General features: G+C 41.9%; 1 protein-coding gene across 1 annotated transcript; it reads left to right on the top strand.

Annotated features, from left to right (window-relative positions):
* Positions 1-12,728: 12,728 nt before the first annotated feature.
* Positions 12,729-20,167, top strand: ap1m2 (adaptor-related protein complex 1, mu 2 subunit). Its single transcript, NM_001165294.1, is given in 12 exon segments — positions 12,729-12,924; positions 14,792-14,948; positions 15,174-15,241; positions 15,420-15,550; positions 16,514-16,661; positions 17,210-17,336; positions 17,455-17,597; positions 17,986-18,057; positions 18,137-18,295; positions 18,960-19,085; positions 19,707-19,782; positions 19,949-20,167. Coding segments are annotated over 12 exon segments (1,275 nt in total). The 5' UTR covers positions 12,729-12,882; the 3' UTR covers positions 19,975-20,167.
* Positions 20,168-21,320: the final 1,153 nt, after the last annotated feature.

Raw genomic sequence — 21,320 nt, 5'->3', positions numbered from 1 at the left:
AAAATCTGTCATTCTGCCCTTGAACAAACAACTGAACGTTGTTCCCCGATTGGCTGTCATTGTAAATAAGAATTTGTTCTTAACTGACTTGCCTAGTTAAATAAAGGTTAATACATAAATAGGTGAAGCTTCTGAGTGTGCCGGCTCTTTATTTTATACCAACTGTTTTCAGCCCTGCACCCAACCTACTTCTTTATTAACCTTTACTTAAACTAGGAAAGTCAGTTAAGAACAAATTCTTACAGATGAAACATGTCAGTTTTATCACACTTGACTACTAATAAGGAATGCAATGTGCAGGCTGTGTGTTCTAAGCTAATTTAAACACGTTTTTATCCTCACTTAGAGAAAATTCCACTTGAATTTCCATTGTGGGAGTAATGCAGTGTTGAGAACAGCCTAGAACTTTGGTGTAACATTTCCTGCCCCAATATGTCAAGGTCACCCAATTCTATTCTATGTTAATCCAGTCATTCCCTGTGAACAATTAAGTTGCTGACTTGTGACAAGGACGTTTACAATGAAGTCCTTGTGACCCAAATTCTCCTTTACAATTATCCAGTCATTTTCATTATACACTGTGTGCACAATTATTAGGCAAGTCAGTATTTTGACCATATCATCATTATCATGCATATTTCCCAACTCCAAGCTGTATAACCTGGAATGCTTATTGGATTTAAGCATATCAGGTGATGTGTATTTGTGTAATGAGGGAGGGTGTGGCCTAAGGAGATCAACACCCTATATCAAGGTGTGTATAATTATTAGGCAGCTTCTTTTCCTCAGGCAAAATGGGCCAAAAAAGAGATTTAACTGACTCTGAAAAGTCAAAAATTTAAAAAAGTATTTCAGAGGAATGCAGCACTCTTGAAATTGCTAAGATATTGGGGCGTGATCACAGAGCCATCAAACGTTTTGTTGCAAATAGTCAACAGGGTCGCAAGAACCGTGTTGAGAAAAAAAGACGCAAATTAACTGCCAAAGATTTGAGAAGAATGAAACGTGAAGCTACCAGGAACCCATTATCCTCCAGTGCTGTCATGTTCCAGAACTGCAACCTACCTGGAGTGTCCAGAAGTACAAGGTGTTCAGTGCTCAGAGACATGGCCAAGGTCAGGAAGGCTGAAACCCAACCACCACTGAACAAGACATAAGTTGAAACGTCAAGACTGGGCCAAGAAATATCTGAAGACAGATTTTTCAAAGGTTTTATGGACTGATGAGATGAGAGTGACTCTTGACGGACCAGATGGATGGGCCCGTGGTTGGATCAGTAACGGGCACGGATCTCCACTTCGACTCAGATGCCAGCAAGGTGGAGGTGGGGTACTGGTATGGGGGGTATTATTAAAGATGAGCTAGTTGGACCTTTTCGGGTTGAAGATGGACTCAAACTCAACTCCCAAACCTACTGCCAGTTTTTAGAAGACACTTTCTTCAAGCAGTGGTACAGGAAAAAGTCTGCATCTTTCAAGAAGACCATGATTTTGATGCAGGACAATGCTCCATTGCATGCATCGAAGTACTCCACTGCGTGGCTAGCCAGTAAAGGCCTTAAAGATGAAAGAATAATGACATGGCCCCCTTCCTCACCTGACCTAAACCCTATTGAGAACTTGTGGTCCCTTCTGAAACGGAGGATTTACGGTGAAGGAAAACAGTACACCTCTCTGACCAGTGTCTGGGAGGCTGTGGTTGCTGCTGCACAAACAGTTGATGATCAACAGATCAAGAAACTGACAGACTCCATGGATGGAAGGCTTATGACTGTTATTGAAAAGAAGGGTGGCTATATTGGTCACAGATTTTTTTTTTTTAAATGTCAGAAATGTTTATTTATACATTTTGAGTTGTTTGTTTATTATTCTCACTTTAACAGATGAAAATAAACAAGTGAGATGGGGAACTTTTTGTTTTTCATTAAGTTGCATAATAATTCTGCACACTAATAGTTGCCCAATAATTGTGCACACACAGATATTCTCCAAAGAAAGCCAAAACCTCACTTTTACTTTCTTAAATATTCAGGTTTGAGGTTTATTAACATTTTGGATTGACCGAAAGCTGTTCAATAATAAAATTAATCCTCAAACATACAACTTGCCTAATAATTGTGCACACAGTGTACAATAGAGTTCTGATGTATTTGTAACAACGAAATTAACACATTTTAGGAAGTCATACGCCCCTCAGAAAGAAGAACCCTCTAGTCAAGAATGACTCAGCTGTACTGTACGTGTAATATCATGCTCCTGAAAGCCTCAAACTGGATAGCTATGGATAAACTCATATTATACTCACTGCAGTATTACAGGGTATTTCAGTAACCTCACTGAAATGGGTTATTTAGGACATTTACAGTGTAGAGAGATTGATGAATGTGCACATTGTCGCGTTTCATGTTCTCTTTTAAAGTGGTTCATTGGGAACCACCCAAAGTGTACAGTTGGTCTTCACTTTAGAGCTGTTCAAAGGGAAACATGACTTTGCAATGATGCTTTGATTCAAGTTACAGTACATTGGTTTCCCTGAGTCATCACTTGTCTTTGCAATGGAAAATGTGATGGGTAAGGATGTATTCAAGGGTGTATAAACGGAGTGTATAACGGTGTTTCTTTTAAATCAGGATTTGTGAGGAATTGCCAGTAAACCTACAAATTTAAGTGAATTTCCATCCAGACTTCAGATAATAAAATGCATCATGTAATACAAAAAATGGATTGATCTGGCTGTGAGACTACCCATACATTTCCCCCGAACATGGAATTACACACATGGGTGAGTTCTAGAATCTAACTGTAGAACTGTCTGTAGTGCAGATGGTCTCAAATACAGACACACCCAAACAAACTACAGACAACACCCTGTCATCATTTAACATCATCCATAATTCATCCATAATGATGGGTCTTCCTCCCACTCTTCTCTCTATACACCAGAGACTCAATCAGCACTCTACTTGCATAATGGAACAGAGAGAGAGTTCCGGAACAGGGGAATTAAGATGGGGAATCAACCACCAATAGTGAGTTGTGGGAAGTTGTGGGAAGAGAATCTACACTTATTGAAATCAGAAGAGAACTCTGCAACATTACAGTTATTGGTTCAAGATTGCTTTAACAGCTGGAGACTTTTGCTTGGAAAGTAAACCAGAGAGGGAGCTGGGATTGAACAAACAAAGATCACACCACCAGCGTGTATTCATGTATACCAAGGGGAGCCAGGCTTCCCCCCAAAAAATGTACAGATTATTATTATTATTTATTTTCAAATAATTTATCTTTCGTCTCTCTGTGTTTCATAATTTTCCTTCAATTCGCAAGAGGCTGAATGTCTCTCAACGGAGAAAGCATCTGAGCGAGCGAAACAGCGCCCCTCTGTCTCTGTATGTGTAGGCCATCTATCTGATGTTGTCTGGTCCAAAAGGGTATGACATTATTGTCGCCCGTGGCATTGAATGCAAGGGAAGCTAGTTAGCAATTGGCCTCCCTTGACCCCAAAAAAGTGTCAAGGGAAGCCAGTTTGGATTTGGCATCACTCCTATCAAATTCATCGAGAGCACATGTCATTGACAGAAACAACTTGAATTGTTGCGTCTCGTTGTGTTGTTGTCCTCCGGTGGCTAGCTAGCTAGAATTGTCTGTTTCCTAAATTAGTCATGGATGGAGATAGGGATACTTCATTCTCTGTACTGGCAAATGATTATAATTGCGATTCTGATCCCACCATAAATGCATACATTGTGCCCCTGGCCTGAGAGGATGGAAGTTCAACATGTAGCTAGTAGGTTAATGTTAACTAGCTGGCCTGGCGCATCATTGCCCATGAAAGGAAGTTAGGATAGCGAGCAAGCATTTTAGCCAGGTAGGCTAGGACAACAAAATATATGTGTACTGTATGACAGAGTGATAGACCGTTTCGTCAACATGAAAGAGAGGAGGATGGCATTGGCGTTTGTCTACAAGTAGGGTGAGTCAAAAACAAAAGTATACTTGCATGAACACACACACACACACACACACACACACACACACACACACACACACACACACACACACACACACACACACACACACACACACACACACACACACACACACACACACACACACACACACACACACACACACACACACACAAATCAGAACCATGGACAGCCACATCATATTTACTGTAGCTAACATTGATTGGACTAAATGTTTTTGGTATATTTTAGTTGTCACTGTATTATACTAAGCATAGGTGGTTAGATGATGTTGAAATGTTGAAGTTGAAATGGTGCTGGAATAGTGGAGGCAGCACCTGTTTTCTTAGCAACTTGTGGTTAACTCTTCGTGGTTCTAAATCAATAGTTGTTTAGTGTTCCGAAAATGTTGGAAACATGAACTTGCTTGAAAAATTTCACACTTCACATTTTCAAACAGTACATTTATATTTTCCAACGGGGCTATACATTTGGGTGAGTTTTTTTTCTCGCCTCAGGAGCCTTGTTTCACTGCCAAAAATAAAATTAAACCATTTAGTGTTCAGCGAAATAACAACACAATGTCAAATGCAGGTAGCCTAGTCAAATAATTAACATCCAATCACATTAACCTTGACTCTCTTGCAAGAAACCTTCACTCTTGTGCAGACATTTAGAAATGAAACATGACAATGTGAAAAATAAGCCACGGTCGTTTTTTGAGGGAAAATAAAGATGACTTTCAAGTAGTAAGACGTATAAAAGATACCATTAATAAGAAGGGGCTAGAAGCATCTTATATGGTGAGCTACCGAGTGGCTAGGACAGGCAAGCCCCATACTATTGTGGGGGACTTCATTTTTCCTGCTGCCGCGGATATGGCTGGGACAATGCTGGGGGAAAAGGCCAAAAAAACTATACAGACAATGTCTTCATCAAACAACACTGTTTCACGATGCATCACTGACATGGCAGGAGATGTTTTGAAACAATTACTGCATTGCATACAAGCCAGTGAATTCTATGCGTTACAGCAGGATGAGTCAACAGACCTGGCGGGCCTGGCACAGCTCCTGGTATATGTCCGTTTCGTTTATGGGGGGGTCAATTAAGGAAGACGTCCTCTTTCTGCAAACCACTGGAAACCAGGACAACAGGAGAGAATATTTTTAAAGTACTGCACAGCTTTGTGACATCAAATGGAATTTGGTGGTCAAGATGTGTTGGTATCTGTACTGATGGCACAAAAGCCATGACAGGGAGACATAGTGGAGTGGTAACGCGTGTGCAAGCAGTTGCTCCCGACGCCACTTGGGTACACTGCAGCATCCACCGAGAGGCTCTTGCTGCCAAGGGAATGCCTGATAGCTTGAAAGATGTTTTGGACACTACAGTGAAAATGGTTAACTTTGTTAAAGCAAGGCCCCTGAACTCTCGTGTATTTTCTGCATTATGAAATGATATGGGCAGCGACCATGTAACGCTTTTACAACATACAGAAGTGTGCTGGTTATCAAGGAGCTCTTCTCTGTCTGCATTAACAAGGACAACACACAGGTCTTTCCATCATTGTATGATTTTTTTGTGTGCAAATGAACTCAAGCTTACGGACAACGTCAAATGTGATATAGCGAAGCACCTGAGTGAGCTGGGTGCGCAATTACACAGGTACTTTCCCCAAACAGACAACACAAGCAACTGGATTCGTTATCCCTTTCATTCCCTGCCTCCAGTCCACTTACTGATATCTGAACAAGAGAGCCTCATTGAAATTGCAACCGGCGGTTCTGTGAACATTTTATTTAATCAGAAGCCACTGCTAGATTTCTGGATTGGGCTGCACTCAGAGTTTCTTGCCTTGGCAAATGGCGCTGTTAAGACACTGATGCCCTTTGCAACCACGTACCTATGTGAGAGTGGATTCTCGGCCCTCACTAGCATGAAAACTAAATACAGGCACAGACTGTGTGTGGAAAAATGATTTAAGACTGAGACTCTCTCCAATACAACCCAACATTGCAGAGTTATGTGCATCCTTTCAAGCACACCCTTCTCATTAACCTGTGGTGAGTTATTCACAATTTTTGATGAACAAATAAGGTTTTATATGTAAGATGGCTAAATAAAGACCAAAATTATTGATTATTATTATATTATTATTTGTGCCCTGGTCCTATAAGAGGTCTTTGTCACTTCCCACGAGCCGGGTGGCAAAAACTCACACTCATTCTTATGTTTAAGAAATGTATCGTATAGTGTGTGTGTGTGGCAGGCTTACAATGATGGCAAAAAACAACACTTGAGAGTGCGCTGACCCTGGTGCTAGAGGGGGTACGCAGCTGAAGGTTGAATGTTTGAAGGGGTACGGGACTATAACATTTTGGGAACCACTGCTGTAGGTCATGTAACTGTTTGTTACAGGCAATATGTTTTGTGGACTTCACCGGACAGAGGTGTCTCTTCGGTTTTGTGGTGAAACAAAGGTGCGGTTGAATTTATTCTGCCACTGTGTCTTCTAATTGTCTCGGCCTTTAGGCCTAAATATATATCACGGTCACAAGGCATATGAACTAACCGGTTAGAGCAAACAACGCAATTATCACAACACATAGGGTGTAATATGGCTTTTTCTCTGGCTTCCCCAGTTATTTTGCCCGCAAGCCGCTACTGCACACTTCTCAGTGACAGTGTCACTGACAAGAGTGACAAGCAAAAGTCATACCATTAAGAGTAATTGACAAGAATGTTCACTTTAGGGGCTGATCATAGCTAGGTGATACTTAAGAGTCCAGTTATACCAGTCCTTGAAATAGACACCACTCAACCCCCAACTCTAACACCCCAGGCCGAATGTGTCAAGCGTCTCAGAGTAGGAGTGGTGTTCTAGGATCAGGTCCCCTCTTGTCAATTTAATCCTATTAAATCTCTACAGGGCTAAACTCATCCTTGATCAGCTCTCCTGCTCTGAGACTCTTTGTGAATACTGGCACTGGTCCCCCCGTCCATCTTATTCATTCACAGCACTCCTGCTCTGAGACATCTGATATATTGTACATACAGCCCAGTATCTCCTTCCTAGACACAAGAGAGAATACTTCTTTGTACTGTAGATAAAGCCAAGGGCTTGGATCTCATTACGGCAGTCAAAATGATGGAGATTAGTTTCATTTGACCCAATACTCTCTCTCACTCCCTAACACAATCTTGTCTGCATGGTACCTCCTAGTACTAACCCTGACTGATTGCAATGGTTCCTCTCACTATAGTCAAAAGATACGACACATGTATGTCAATATGATCCATTTTAAGTCATCAAGGTGTGCTATTATATCACATTTTACTATATACAGTGCCTTGCAAAAGTATTCAGACCCCTTGGATTTCTTCACACTTTATTGTGTTACAAAATGGGATTCAAATTCATTTCATTGTAATTTTTTTAATTAACACTCTACACAAAATACTGTAATGCACAGGAGGTTGGTGGGATCTTAATTGGGGTTGATGGGCTCGTGGTAATGGCTGGAGTTTGAGCGGTTTCCTTCCTCTGTGGTAACTGAGTTAGGAAGGACGCCTGTATCTTTGTATCGACTGGGTGTATTGATACCCCATCCAAAGTGTAATTAATAACTTCACCATGCTCAAAGGGATATTCAATGTCTGTTTTTGTTTTTTTTACCCATCTACCAACAGGTGCCCTTCTTTGCGGGGATTAGAAAACCTCCCTGGTCTTTGTGGTTGAATCTGTGTTTGAAATTCACTGCTCGACTGAGGGACCTTACATATAATTGTATGTGTGGGGTACAGAGATGAGGTAGTCATTAAAAATCATGTTCAACACTATTATTGCACAGTCCATGCAACTTATTATGTGACATAAAAAGCAAATGTTTACTCCTAAAGTTATTTAGGCTAGCCAAAACAAAGGGGTTGAATACTTAATGACTCAAGACATTTGAGCTTTTCATTATTTATTAGTTTGTCAAAGTTTTGAAGAAAAAAAAACAATTCCACATTTAAAATATGTGGTATTGCGTGTAGGCCATTAAGTGTAGGCCAGTGACACAAAAATCTATTTTAAATTCAGGCTGTAACACAACAAAATGTGGTAAAAGTCAAGGGCTGTGAATACTTTTTGAAGGCACTCTATCTACCTAAATGACTTTGTACCCCTAGACATGGACTCTGTACTGGTACCCCGTGTATATAGACAAGTCATCGTTACTCATTGTGTATTTATTCCCTGTGTTATTATTTGTCTATTATTTTTCTCTCTGCATTTTTGGGAAGGGCTCGTGAGTACGCATTTCACCGTTAGTCTACACCTGTTGTTTACAAAGTTTACATTTGATTTGAATGGTATTTAGCTTACTTATATAAAGTATATATAGGTGAGCTATGCAGGAAGTGAATTAATTGATCAGTCTATGAGCTGTGATGTCGTTATCTACTCCTCAAGGACAGACCTGTTCTCTATCAATTAATAACATCTGACAGGAACTAGCATCCACAATCCTTAGTAGGAGTGGTCTACACGTGGAGTCTACCTAGACAGCCAGGAACATCCAATGGATAGAGAATACATAGGATAACCTTGTCATCCTCGTGATAACTCTGGCAGGTTTTTGTGCAGTACCTATGCATGTGCAAAACGTTTGCCAACATTTATAATAATGTATGTCATTTAGCAGACACCTTTTCTTAAAGTGGCTTATAACACGTGATTGCATAGATGTTTGTACTGGTGGCCCCGGGAGGCCCCAGTGGGACATTCAGTACAGTTTTACTGTAGATCAACAGTCTTCTGATAAATCTTTGAATTCAACATATAACTGCAATACAAAGCTGGGGGTGCAATTCTGGGGTTGTTTTTATGGCCTAACCTTTTTTGGCCTAACCTTCACTCCCCTTCGTTAGATGCAGTATGTTGTATTGAAGCTAAGCCATTCAAATGAGTCTAGATCCACAGTGTGCTAGACCCCTATGGCTTTAAGATACACACTGAAACACAGGTGACAAACAATGTTTGTCCCCAGGGGATAGGCTCATAGACAACACTATCTCCTGTATCGTCACCTCACCTGACTATTTACATATTGTCATTCCGCCGTCTCCCATTGGCCAGCGATGTCACAAAGGGGCGGGGTCAGGACATCACACCACTGTGACAGTCTACGAGGGGGAGTGTCTTGCGACATGAGAACAGGAAGTCACTTCAGGAACAGGAACAACAGGTCACTAGCCAGTTTACCAAACAGAACAGAGTGGTACTGGCTGTACCGGTCTGGTGATAAGCAATAACAATAGTCTCTGTCTCAGAGACCTAAAGACACCAGCCACTACCCAGAGCAATGCTTCCTCTCAGGCTGCAGGGGAGGAAACACTTTGAAACACACTGCTGCACCCAACAAACACACCCAGACACACGTAGGCCAACTAGTCATTAGTAGTTCTACCATCCATATGTTCAGTGGTGGCTCTACACTGTTGAAAATTGGTAGGAGTGAGAGTAAGACTGGTCAAGAGCATCACCACTTAGTTGGTCCATTACATTTCTCCATATGCCGCGGTCAGGCCTGTACATACCATGTTGAAGTCTGAGGGCTAAATGAACTGAGCTTGTGATGGTTTGAGCCATCATGTGAAGGGGAGATGATTTGACTAGCGCAGGTGTTCTTAACTAGGTCATGACAATAGCAGCTGCGTCAATGTGTCGTCTGTTGTGTATGTCTACCTCTTTATGGCACTCAGCAGTGCACTGAATGAACAATAGAATGTACAGTCATATCGACCCACTAGATGGCCAAGCTGCAAAGTCATAAAAATGTATGGAGTTTTTTTTGCTTTTTTATCTTAATTTAAGGTAAGGGTTAGGCATAAGGTTAGCAGTGTGGTTAAGGTTAGATTTAAAATCAGATTTAAAATCAGTCGTTGAAGGGCAATTTGGGTCACGGTCAATTTCGCATTTGGGTCTTGAGCTGATAAAGTTTAAGAATCCCTGGGATAGATAGTAGCAAGAAGCTACTGTTGAACAGTTTAACTTGTATAGTAAAACCTAGAGAGGTAGAGAGGAAAAGTAATTTGTTTCCCTTGGAGTCTCTGACCTACAAGCCATTTGTTTCCTTTGAAGTCTGTCTGACCTACAAGCCATTTGTTTCCTTTGAAGTCTGTCTGACCTACAAGCCATTTGATTCCTTTGAAGTCTGTCTGACCTACAAGTCATTTGTTTCTCTTGGAGTCTGTCTGACCTACAAGTCATATGTTGTCTGATCTACAAGCCATTTGTTTCCCTTGGAGTCTGTCTGACCTACAAGTAATTTGTTGTCTGACCTACAAGCCATTTGTTTCCCTTGGAGTCTGTCTGAACTACAAAGCGTTTCCATATGTTATTGTTGGACCTCCAAGTACCCCATATGGGGAATATGGGAAGGCTACTGCAGTCAGTCAAGTCTGCATCTCAAATGGCACCCTATTCCCTATATAGTGCACTACTTTTGACAAGTAGTGCACAATGTACGGAATAGGGTGCCATTTGAGACACATCCTAATGCTGCAGCAGTGATGGCCTTTCCTCCTGGCTTTACATCCAGGCCACCACAACAGGGGAAGAAGAAGAGGTCCGATTAAGAATAGTGGGGTTTAATGTTGTTTACATTTTTCACAGTTCTCCCTCTCTTCCTGTAGCCCATGCTTGATTTGGAGTGTGGGGGTGATTTTTTAAAGATTAAAATCAAACATTGGTGGAGGATGCTAAACTTTGATTTGGATAAACTGCCATCTTTGCTAGTCACCCTTAACTTTACCTGTTTTTAGACACATTTTGTCCAAAAACAGGTAAAGTTAAGGGTGACTAGAAAATATGGCAGTAGGCCTGCACTAACTGACTAAAACAAACAATGTGTGTGTCTGAAAGGTACACAAAGCATTCCTTAGTTTGCATGTCACCCATTGGCCCACATCTGACCCTTTATTATTTTATAGATAGGCCACAGCCTTTGTGAATGTAGCATGTGTGTTTCACTAAGGCGTTGCTGTCTAGTTTACAGCTCAAATAGGTCTACAAATTATCCTGTCTGTGGGTTGGATATGGCTACTTCAAGCTGGTGCAAACAAAGCTTTTGGGCAAAATGAGCAATACATTGACTAAGACTGACACATGTCTCAACCCTCCCATAACATACACAACTCCTACATGGAAGTCTGTTGTTGGCCATGGCCTTCCTATAGCCTAAATACACACACACACACACACACACACACACACACACACACACACACACACACACACACACACACACACACACACACACACACACACACACACACACACACACACACACACACACACACACACACACACACACACACAGCTTTCCTATAGCGTGATAAAAGCAAGAGGAACGTACAGAGAGGAGAGGAAGAGAGAGGAAGGGACTGTGGCCCCAATGGGGAAGGAGGCGAGTAGCGGCACCATGCATGTAAAGTAAGGGTTATAACGGATATAGAAGCTGTAAAGGCATTGCACATGACAAATCCAGACCTGGGTTCAAGTAGTATTCAATTACTTTAGCTGGGCTTGATTGAGCTTGACTGGCACAGTGAATGGATCCAATGGATTAGTCCCAAAAGTCCAAACTAATTCTGTCCATCTGTCATCTTTATGCACGCACAATCAAACACTCAGAGTACACATACATACATACATTTTTTTACATTTTTGTCATTTAGCAGACACTCTTATCCAGAGCGACTTACAGTAGTGAATGCATACATTTAATTTAAAAAAATTCTTCCCATACTGGTCCCCCGTGGGAATCAAACCCACAACCCTGGCGTTGCAAACACCATGCTCTACCAACTGAGCCACACGGGACCACATACATACATACATACATACATATATATATATATATATATAATCCTTTGTAAAGATGTCAAGATAAAGAGACCAGTAAACGCTGAAAGGCCTAGGGTTTTGTAATGAAATAGTAAAGTGTCAGATCATTTTGGGTGGGTTTGACTTTGAGGAGAAACGTGAGTTTGCTGTTAACCAGTTCTTTGCAAGATTCCAAACGTGATGTCAGAGCAATAAATATCACTGCATTAACTTAGAAAACATCTTGACAGACATAATGCCTGTTTAAAGTCAAGGTCACCAGGTCAAAATAAATCTAGTTGGGAAAAGCTCCAACCATCTAAAGTCAATTCTAGGTATGTGAAGCAGAAAATAAAAGCCAGGATTCACTTAACAAGATGAGAGTAAAAATACAAAATATTTCAAGATCACATGAAACTGTTATCAGCAGGCCAGGCCTACAGACCATAGAGTCTATAGACTGTATGGCAGTGGAGGCTGCTGAGGGGAGGACGGCTCATAAGAATATCTTGAACGGAGCGAATGGAATGGCATCATGCAGATGGAAACCATGTGTTTGATGTATTTGATACCATTCCACTTATACGACTCCAGCCATTAACACGAGCCTGTCCTCCCCAATTAAGACGCTACCAGCCTCCTGTGCTGTATGGTACAGAATAGACAGGTGCTTTTTTGCAATGATTACTTTTCTAATGTACGTCTGCCCTCTTGTGGAAGTCGTGAGTATTGCACTAAAAGTTCCTACCTGCATTTATGGATCTCTTGCGCCATCTCGCGAAATAATCGAGCAGTGCGTCCAGGCCTCTTGTTTTTCCATACAGGTGAGTGCGACGCTGTTAATGTTTCACCTGGAGGCCCCCTGACGTCAGATCCGACGTTCCCTTCAAGAAAAGGCACCGTGTGAGCCATGAGTACATTTATACCCATTTAGACAACTTTACTGTCGAAAGGAAACGCTTAAAAGGTTAACTTGAATTTAAGCGGACAAGCTTGTAGTGGTTGAAATACTTGCGGAGTGATCCATTTGGTGCTGATCATGTCTGCCTCCGCTGTCTTCGTTCTGGACTTGAAAGGAAAGGTAAGATCACTTCTCATTTTGAATGTGGCCATTGATAACGTTATAAACAATGTCCGTTTTAGCTTGACTTGACCTTAATTAACTCGCTTTTGTTTGGGATTGTAATCGAGTTTGTTCAACGTTTGCTCTTGCCATTAAACATTAATAGATAGCCACGTCGTTAAAGATTAATTCGTTGCCTGTGACAGTTCCATTCAAGCCTTGCACAAGTCACTTCCGGACACAAGTGGATAGAAACAGGTCATAAGGCCAGTGGCTGCATCCTTTTTAGACTTGACAAGTTCTTATACCAGGTGTTATGAAAAAAGCTGCCACAAAAGAATTACATATCATTTCCAAACATGAAAGTGAATATAGTGAGTCAAAGTTGCCTGGCACCTGTCATCTTGTGTACATTGTAGAAGGATAGTGCAAAGATCAACACATTATAAATCACATTTGGTTGGGCGGACAACACAGTAATTCCTGTTGTAAACAGAAGAGAATGCTCTATTCAGGTTTCATATCCACAAACAAACATTGACCACAACCAGTATAGCCTGAATCTCACACAGCTAGAGGTGTAAATTTGATAAAAAGATTCCATCCCTCTACAATAGGCCTAGAAGTCATGGGAGGGGAAAGAGGACATGGTTTCAGGTGGCACAACAGCAAGAGGTTGTATTAGGCTACATGCAAATTAGTAGGCCTAGGCAACTATATTCAGCCACCGGCCGATTTATGGTCGAGGGGCCAGAACATAATTATAATAATTTGTACACTGCAAATTGACCACAACTAAGCCAAAAAAGACGTATTTGAAAATAATAATTTCATACCTTGATTGCATTGAGACGCGATGATTAAATTAAACTCAATTTTAGCTGAATTCTTGTTGATATTAGTCTAATTCTTTTTTTTTTTTACAAAAACTAAAATCCAAAAAAAATATATATTTTATATTGATTTTACTAAAAACTATCACCTGGGCCGGTTCTGGGCCGCCTGTTGCCGAACCCCTGGCCTAGGCTGACACAACAACTGACAGGCCACAATAACCACCGTTACAAGCCTGTAGCATGGTACTACTGTACACCTAGACTTTGTTGGCACTGCAACATCTTGATTGAGTGACAGGTGTAGCTCTGGAGCCCAATCTCAGCCATCTGATCTCTTGTCAAGGCAAAGAGTTGTCAAGCCCTTATGTTCTTCCTTCATTTAGCATTCATTAGAGATGGAATCGATGGAACACGTACAGGACTCAACATGAAATATTGTGTAACGTTTATGAGACCTCTTCACCTTACACATCCAGAAGGCTGCTGGAATGATTATCTCTAGTTCTACTGTTCCCATATCTGCTCTACGTTACATTATCTCATCACCTCTCTCACCCGTTGACCTCTACGTTACATTACCTCATCACCTCTCTGACCATTGACCTCTGTTACATTACCTCATCACCTCTCTCACCCGTTGACCTCTACGTTACATTACCTCATCACCTCTCTGACCATTGACCTGTTACATTACCTCATCACCTCTCTCACCCGTTGACCTCTACGTTACATTACCTCATCACCTCTCTGACCATTGACCTGTTACATTACCTCATCACCTCTCTCACCCGTTGATCTCTACGTTACATTACCTCATCACCTCTCTCACCCGTTGACCTCTACGCTACATTACCTCATCACCTCTCTGACCATTGACCTTTGTTACATTACCTCATTACCTCTCTCACCCATTGACCTTTAGTAGGACCATGAGTTTTTTTACAGTCACGTCACATGGTTAGGAAAAACTCAGGTGCCTTAAGGGTGACCTTTGACCCATATAGTTTATTGTTTTTCTTTCCCTATTAATTTCCCCACTTACCCTGCAGGTGCTCATATGTCGGAACTACAAGGGCGACGTGGACATGGCTGAGATTGACCATTTCCTGCCTTTGCTAATGACACAGGAAGAGGAGGGGCTTACCTGTCCAATCATGTCGCACGGCAACGTTCACTTCCTGTGGATCAAGCACACCAACCTGTACTGTATCCTTATAACGAGTTTAGTCGCTAGTCAGCTAAAAGTTAATCATTACCATTGTGTAGCCTGTATAAACAATGTTAGCTTTACTAATGAGATGTTAATCGAACCTACACAAAGACAAATATGCATTTTTCCCTAGAGTAAAGATGATAATGAACTTCTTAAACATATTACTCTAGGACCTTAGAATAGGCCTGTGTGTTCTATCTACCTTGACGTTCTAACAGTGGTGGCCACTACCAACAAGAACTCCAACGCCTCTCTGGTCTATGCCTTCCTCTATAAAGTGGTTGAGGTGAGTCAGAGGTCTCTCTGTGCTGTCTTGGCTGAGTCCGAAGTGTTTCTCACTACCAAAAGACCTGCACAATGTGTCTACTGGATTCTCCCTACCCATTTGACATAACATGTTCCGAACATGATCATAATTCTCATATTATTACTGAGGTTGCCAATCGATGTTGTGTTGTTTCCAGGTGTTCACAGAGTACTTTACAGAGTTGGAGGAGGAGAGCATACAGGACAACTTTGTGGTGGTCTATGAGCTACTGGACGAGCTCATGGACTTTGGCTTCCCCCAGACCACCGACAGCAAGATCCTGCAGGAGTGAGTGACACCCGCTCACTTACTTACTTGCTTATGGCTGTCCTTCGATGATGACGCTGCTCCCAGTTGTGGTTATTGTGTGGAGTTGCGTAAGTGCCATTGCATGTGGCTGTGCAGGCCAAGTCGAGACCCGCGTGGTTTGCCACATGAGGGGCAGGTGACTTCTCCACTGCAGAGGGGTGTCCCTGCTGCACGCTGGTGTCATTGGGCTAGACGTTACGATTCTCCTTTCTGAGATTGTGTCCCGGAGGTGTGTGACACCCAGGTGGAAGGTGGGACGCCAGGTATGGTGGTTGGTTGTCAGGCTCTCCGCTTCAGGAAGGTCTTGCTGTGGTCCTTGAAGTGCTTCTTCTGCCCCCTGGCAGACCTCAGTCCATTCTTCAGCTGACCATAAAGGATCTGCAGCGGAAGGCGGTGGGGGAGCCTGCGAATCACAACACTCACGCGCGTGCTCGCGCACACACACACTGATACACATGTTCCCTGTTACAATATAGTCAATTAGTAAACACGTGTACTGGGTAAATGCATACAAAGCCACATGGAGAGAATGGGCTGAGTATGGCTGAGTATGACTGAGTATGGCGCTTCTAACGCCAGGGTAATGAGTTCGATTCCCAGGACCACTCATACATAAAATGTATGCATGCATGATTGAAAGTCGCTTTGGATAAAAGCATCTGCTAAATGGCTTATTATTATTAAAGATGCAGCTTTAATAGACAGATACTTTATGGTGTTGGGTCTAGAACCAGTAAGGACACGTTTTGGGACTTCTGAAAGTCCAATCAGACTGATCTCCATACTGCTGTCTCTACTACAGGTACATTGACTGTTATCTTGACTTAGCCTGATCCCAGATCTGTTTGTGCTGTCTTGCCAATTCCTGGTCCTTGTAATTCGTTGTCATACAAAACAGATCTGGGATCAAGCTACTGATGTCCATACTGGCTGTCTCTCCAGGTACATCACCCAGGAGGGCACCAAGCTGGAGGTGGCTAAGACCAAGGTTCCCACCACTGTCACCAACGCTGTGTCCTGGAGGTCAGAGGGCATCAAGTACAAGAAGAATGAGGTCTTCATCGACGTCATCGAGTCCATCAACTTACTGGTGAGTGGTTTACCATAAGGATGTTGGGTTTGATACATGCAATTCGGCAATGAATTTGCTTGTGTTTGGGCAATATCAATAATTGTCATAATTGATTTTGTGTATGTAATGCTTTAATCTCCATAGGAAAATATTGATCACTGAAAATACCAATAACCTTTGCTTTCTGAATTATTTATTTATTTAATTGATTAAAGCTGGAATCCTTAATTGGATGAACTGCTATGTCTGTTTGTGATAATACAACAACAAAGAAGTTTCTGGAAACAAGGAACACCGTTTTTTTTCCTCAGACATCACTGCACGCGCGAACAGCAGAATATGTAGGTCTACTGCAATTGTTTTCCCCTACTGCCGGATGCTCCTCTCCGCCTTATCTCCTGAACAGAATAAAAATAATACCGAAGGTGCTGGGGTGAAAACTGATGCTGTTTCCCCTAATGTGGATTTGATCTTTAATTGGCTGAGCATTCTCTCAATAAATCAACTAGCTACAGTATAAAAAGTCTCCATCAGAGGTTGACCCCTGTGTCATGCGTTGACCCCAGGTGAACGCCAATGGCAGTGTGATGAGCAGTGACATCGTGGGCACCGTCAAGCTGAAGACCATGCTGTCTGGCATGCCTGAGCTGAGACTGGGACTCAATGACCGCGCGCTGTTCGCCCTCACTGGCCGTATGTACAATACACACACAGGCTAGCAGTGAGCACACACACAGTCACTGCTTCTCCACTGCTTCTCAGATGCAATTGCATTTTAGATGTTGATGAATATGAGTGTGTGTGTGTTCAGGAGACAAGGGGAAGACTGTAACGATGGAGGACGTTAAGTTTCACCAGTGTGTTCGTCTGTCCCGTTTCGAGAGTGACCGCACCATCTCCTTCATCCCTCCTGACGGAGAGTCTGAACTCATGTCCTACCGCATCAACACTCACGTGAGTTACCTTAATAAATTCATATTGTGTCTCTGAAAATGTACACGTGTCCCTCATAAATGACCTCCCTAAATAGCCTCATCCCTCCCTCATACAATTTCACTCTTCCGTTGCGCTGTTACAGTACTGTAACAGAATCAATACTTGAGTCAGCTGTAAGCCCTGTCTGTATCAAGTACAGTGGTGTAGTGGAGGGGAAACACTTCATGCACCATTTTTTTATTTTGGTGTGTGCACTAACCCACCATTTTGGGAAAAATGCATTCGAAAGTAAAGGGAACGGCGATCAGCATTTACCCACCTATTTTTCTACCACTACATCACTGATAAAGTAGTATAATGGCTTTCCAGTTGACGGTAGAACTAACTACATTCTGTATCCCAACAGGTGAAGCCTCTGATATGGATTGAGTCTGTCATCGAGAAGTTCTCTCACAGTCGAGTCGAGATCATGGTTAAGGTAGTGTTTATATAGTAACACTCGGTGTATGAATCTATGCATTGTCCTATGCTACAGTTGCCTTTCTCTATTTCCATAGGCTAAAGGTCAGTTCAAGAAGCAGTCAGTAGCCAACAACGTGGAGGTGCGGGTGCCCGTCCCCAGTGACGCTGACTCCCCCAAGTTTAAGACCAGTACTGGCCACGCTAAATACGTCCCTGAGAAGAACCTGGCTGTGTGGACTATCAAGTCCTTCCCTGTAAGTGTTTCATCCAAGCAGCACTTCTGTCTCCAGCCATTCTTCCCTGTTGACAAAACTCAAGGCCAAATATATAGAGCCATTTTTTGGTTTCAAGCAAATGTCACATTCGAGTGAAGCGCACACATCTTTGCAACAAAAAGCTCTGTAGCAGGATAGCTAACCCTGATGTCGGGACCTTGACAAACTTAACAGTGATGACCATGAAAACACGTAAGACTGATGGCTACAGCTATGTTCAACAAGTATATTATTCTCCTGGCTTTATCTAGCTCTAGTTGTGGTATTTTACCTTGCCTCACTGGCTTGCTAACTTGCTAGGTAATCAAACCTCTGATGTTGTAGATGATAACCATCTGGTTAATTGCACAAGCTGCATTTGAAGCCAGAGGATTCTGTATCCCACTCCCATGTAAATAAACCCCTTAATGATTCTGAACTGTGTGCAACTTTTCATGATGTGGCCGTCGGCCGGGAAATGGGTCTATAATGTACCCTAGAATTTAGAACATTAAGGCTCCTGACCTGGAAAAACTCCAGCCTCTTTTTCTGGTCAGGACACATCATCAGGATGAAAAACTCAGGGCCCTATATGAACCATCTCACTCTTTCTGTAATTTGTCTCTCTGTGTCTCTCTGTGTCTCTCTCTCTGTGTCTCTCCAGGGCGGTAAGGAGTTTCTGATGCGGGCCAGCTTTGGCCTGCCCAGTGTGGAGAATGATGAGATGGAGGGCAAACCTCCCATCACTGTCAACTTTGAGATTCCATACTTCACAGTGTCAGGGATACAGGTGAGCTGTGTGTGTGTGCTTGCCCATGTGAGTATACTGTATTGACCTTTGAAAACAAGCTTATGCGGAACCAAAGGGGTAACTTACTTAGCATAAAGTAGCATAGGCTACAAGTGCCTCATTTGGTTAAATCAAATGTATTTATAAAGCCCTTCTTACATCAGCTGATATCTCAAAGTGCTGTACAGAAACCCAGCCTAAAACCCCAAACGGCAAGCAATGCAGGTGTAGAAGCACAGTGGCTAGGAAAAACTCCCTAGAAAGGCAGGAACCTAGGAAGAAACCTAGAGAGGAACCAGGCTATGAGGGGTGGCCAGTCCTCTTCTGGCTATGCTGGGTGGAGATTATAGCAGAACATGGCCAAGATGTTCATAGGTGACCAGCAGGGTCAAATAATAATAATCACAGTGGATGTCGAGGGTGCAACAGGTCAGCACCTCAGGAGTAAATGTCAGTTGGCTTTTCATAGCTAATCATTCAGAGTGTCTCTACCGCTCCTGCTGTCTCTAGAGAGTTGAAAACAGCAGGTTTGGGACAGGTTAGGAAAATCAAATGGTCCATTATATCAAGTTACACTGACCTGATCTCTCTCCTCTCCTCTGTCACACTGTGTGCCTCAAGGTGCGGTACATGAAAATTATAGAGAAGAGTGGTTACCAGGCCTTGCCCTGGGTCAGATACATCACACAGAGTGGAGGTAGGACTGCCATGCTCTTTAGATATAGCTTATTCATGTATAGCGAAAAAGTCCCATCATTTAGTCATAGAGAGAGAAATGTAAGAAAAAAAATATTTTTACTTTTTAAGATTAGAGCTAGTATTTATCCTATAGTATTTTTATTGTTCTGTTTTCTTTCATTTAGATTACCAACTACGGAGTAACTTCTAAACCATGGTGGCTAACTTCTTCCTTTGCTTCCAGAGATCATTGTTCAATTTAATTGCGCACAAAAAAAAGGAAAATGTCTTTGAATTTCATTTAAATGCTCTACTTAATAATGTTACTGTATAAAATTGTTTGGGATTTTTACTTTTATTTCATGCAATTTAATTTGAGATTTTAATTGCTCGACTCATTGTCTCTTAGATTGTTAAATGTTTATATTAAATTATAGCCTTGAAATATATGTATTTTTTTATTTATTTCACCTTTTAATTAACCAGGTAGGCTAGTTGAGAACAAGTTCTCATTTGCAACTGCGACCTGGCCAAGATAAAGCATAGCAATTCGACACATACAACAACAGAGTTACACATGGAGTAAAACAAATATACAGTCAATAATACAGTAGGAAAAAGAAAACAAAAAGTCTACATACAGTGAGTGCAAATGAGGTAAGATAAGAGAGTTAAGGCAATAAATAGGCCATGGTGACGAAGTAATTACAATATACAGTGAGGGGAAAAAAGTATTTGATCCCTCTCCTGATTTTGTACGTTTGCCCACTTACAAAGAAATGATCAGTCTATAATTTTAATGGTAGGTTTATTTGAACAGTGAGAGACAGAATAACAACAAAAAAATCCAATTAAACACTGGAATGGTAGATGTGCAGAAGATGAATGTGCAAGTAGAGATACTGGGGTGCAAAGGAGCAAGATAAATACCGTATGGGGATGAGGTAGATAGATGGGCTGTTTACAGATGGGCTATGTACAGGTGCAGTGATCTGTGAGCTGCTCTGACAGCTGGTGCTTAAAGCTAGTGAGGGAGATATGAGTCTCCAGCTTCAGTGATTTTTGTAGTTCGTTCCAGTCATTGGCAGCAGAGAACTGGAAGGAAAGGCGACCAAAGTAGGAATTGGCTTTGGGGATGGTCAGTTTTACGAGGGTATGTTTGGCAGCATGAGTGAAGGATGCTTTGTTGCGATATAGGAAGCCGATTCTAGATTTAATTTTGGATTGGAGATGCTTAATGTGAGTCTGGAAGGAGAGTTTAGAGTCTAACCAGACACCTAGGTACTTAGAATATGTGGACAACTACAAGTCAGAGTAGTGATGCTGGACGGGCGGGCAGGTGCAGGCAGCGATCGATTGAATAGCATGCATTTCGTTTTACTTGCATTTAAGAGCAGTTGGAGGCCACGGAAGGAGAGTTGTATGTCATTGAAGCTTTATGGGTGTGTTTTTCTTGTGTATTATTACATTTAATGAACAAAACATTTTAGCTATACATTTATTGTTTTATATCATCCAAAATACTAGCTGCTATTTTAGCCAGAAAGTATATAAAAT

Source organism: Salmo salar, chromosome 02 (assembly GCF_965601325.2).
Source record: "Salmo salar chromosome 02, fSalSal1, whole genome shotgun sequence".
NCBI lineage: Eukaryota > Metazoa > Chordata > Actinopteri > Salmoniformes > Salmonidae > Salmo > Salmo salar.
This window is presented reverse-complemented; position numbering and strand designations above follow the sequence as displayed.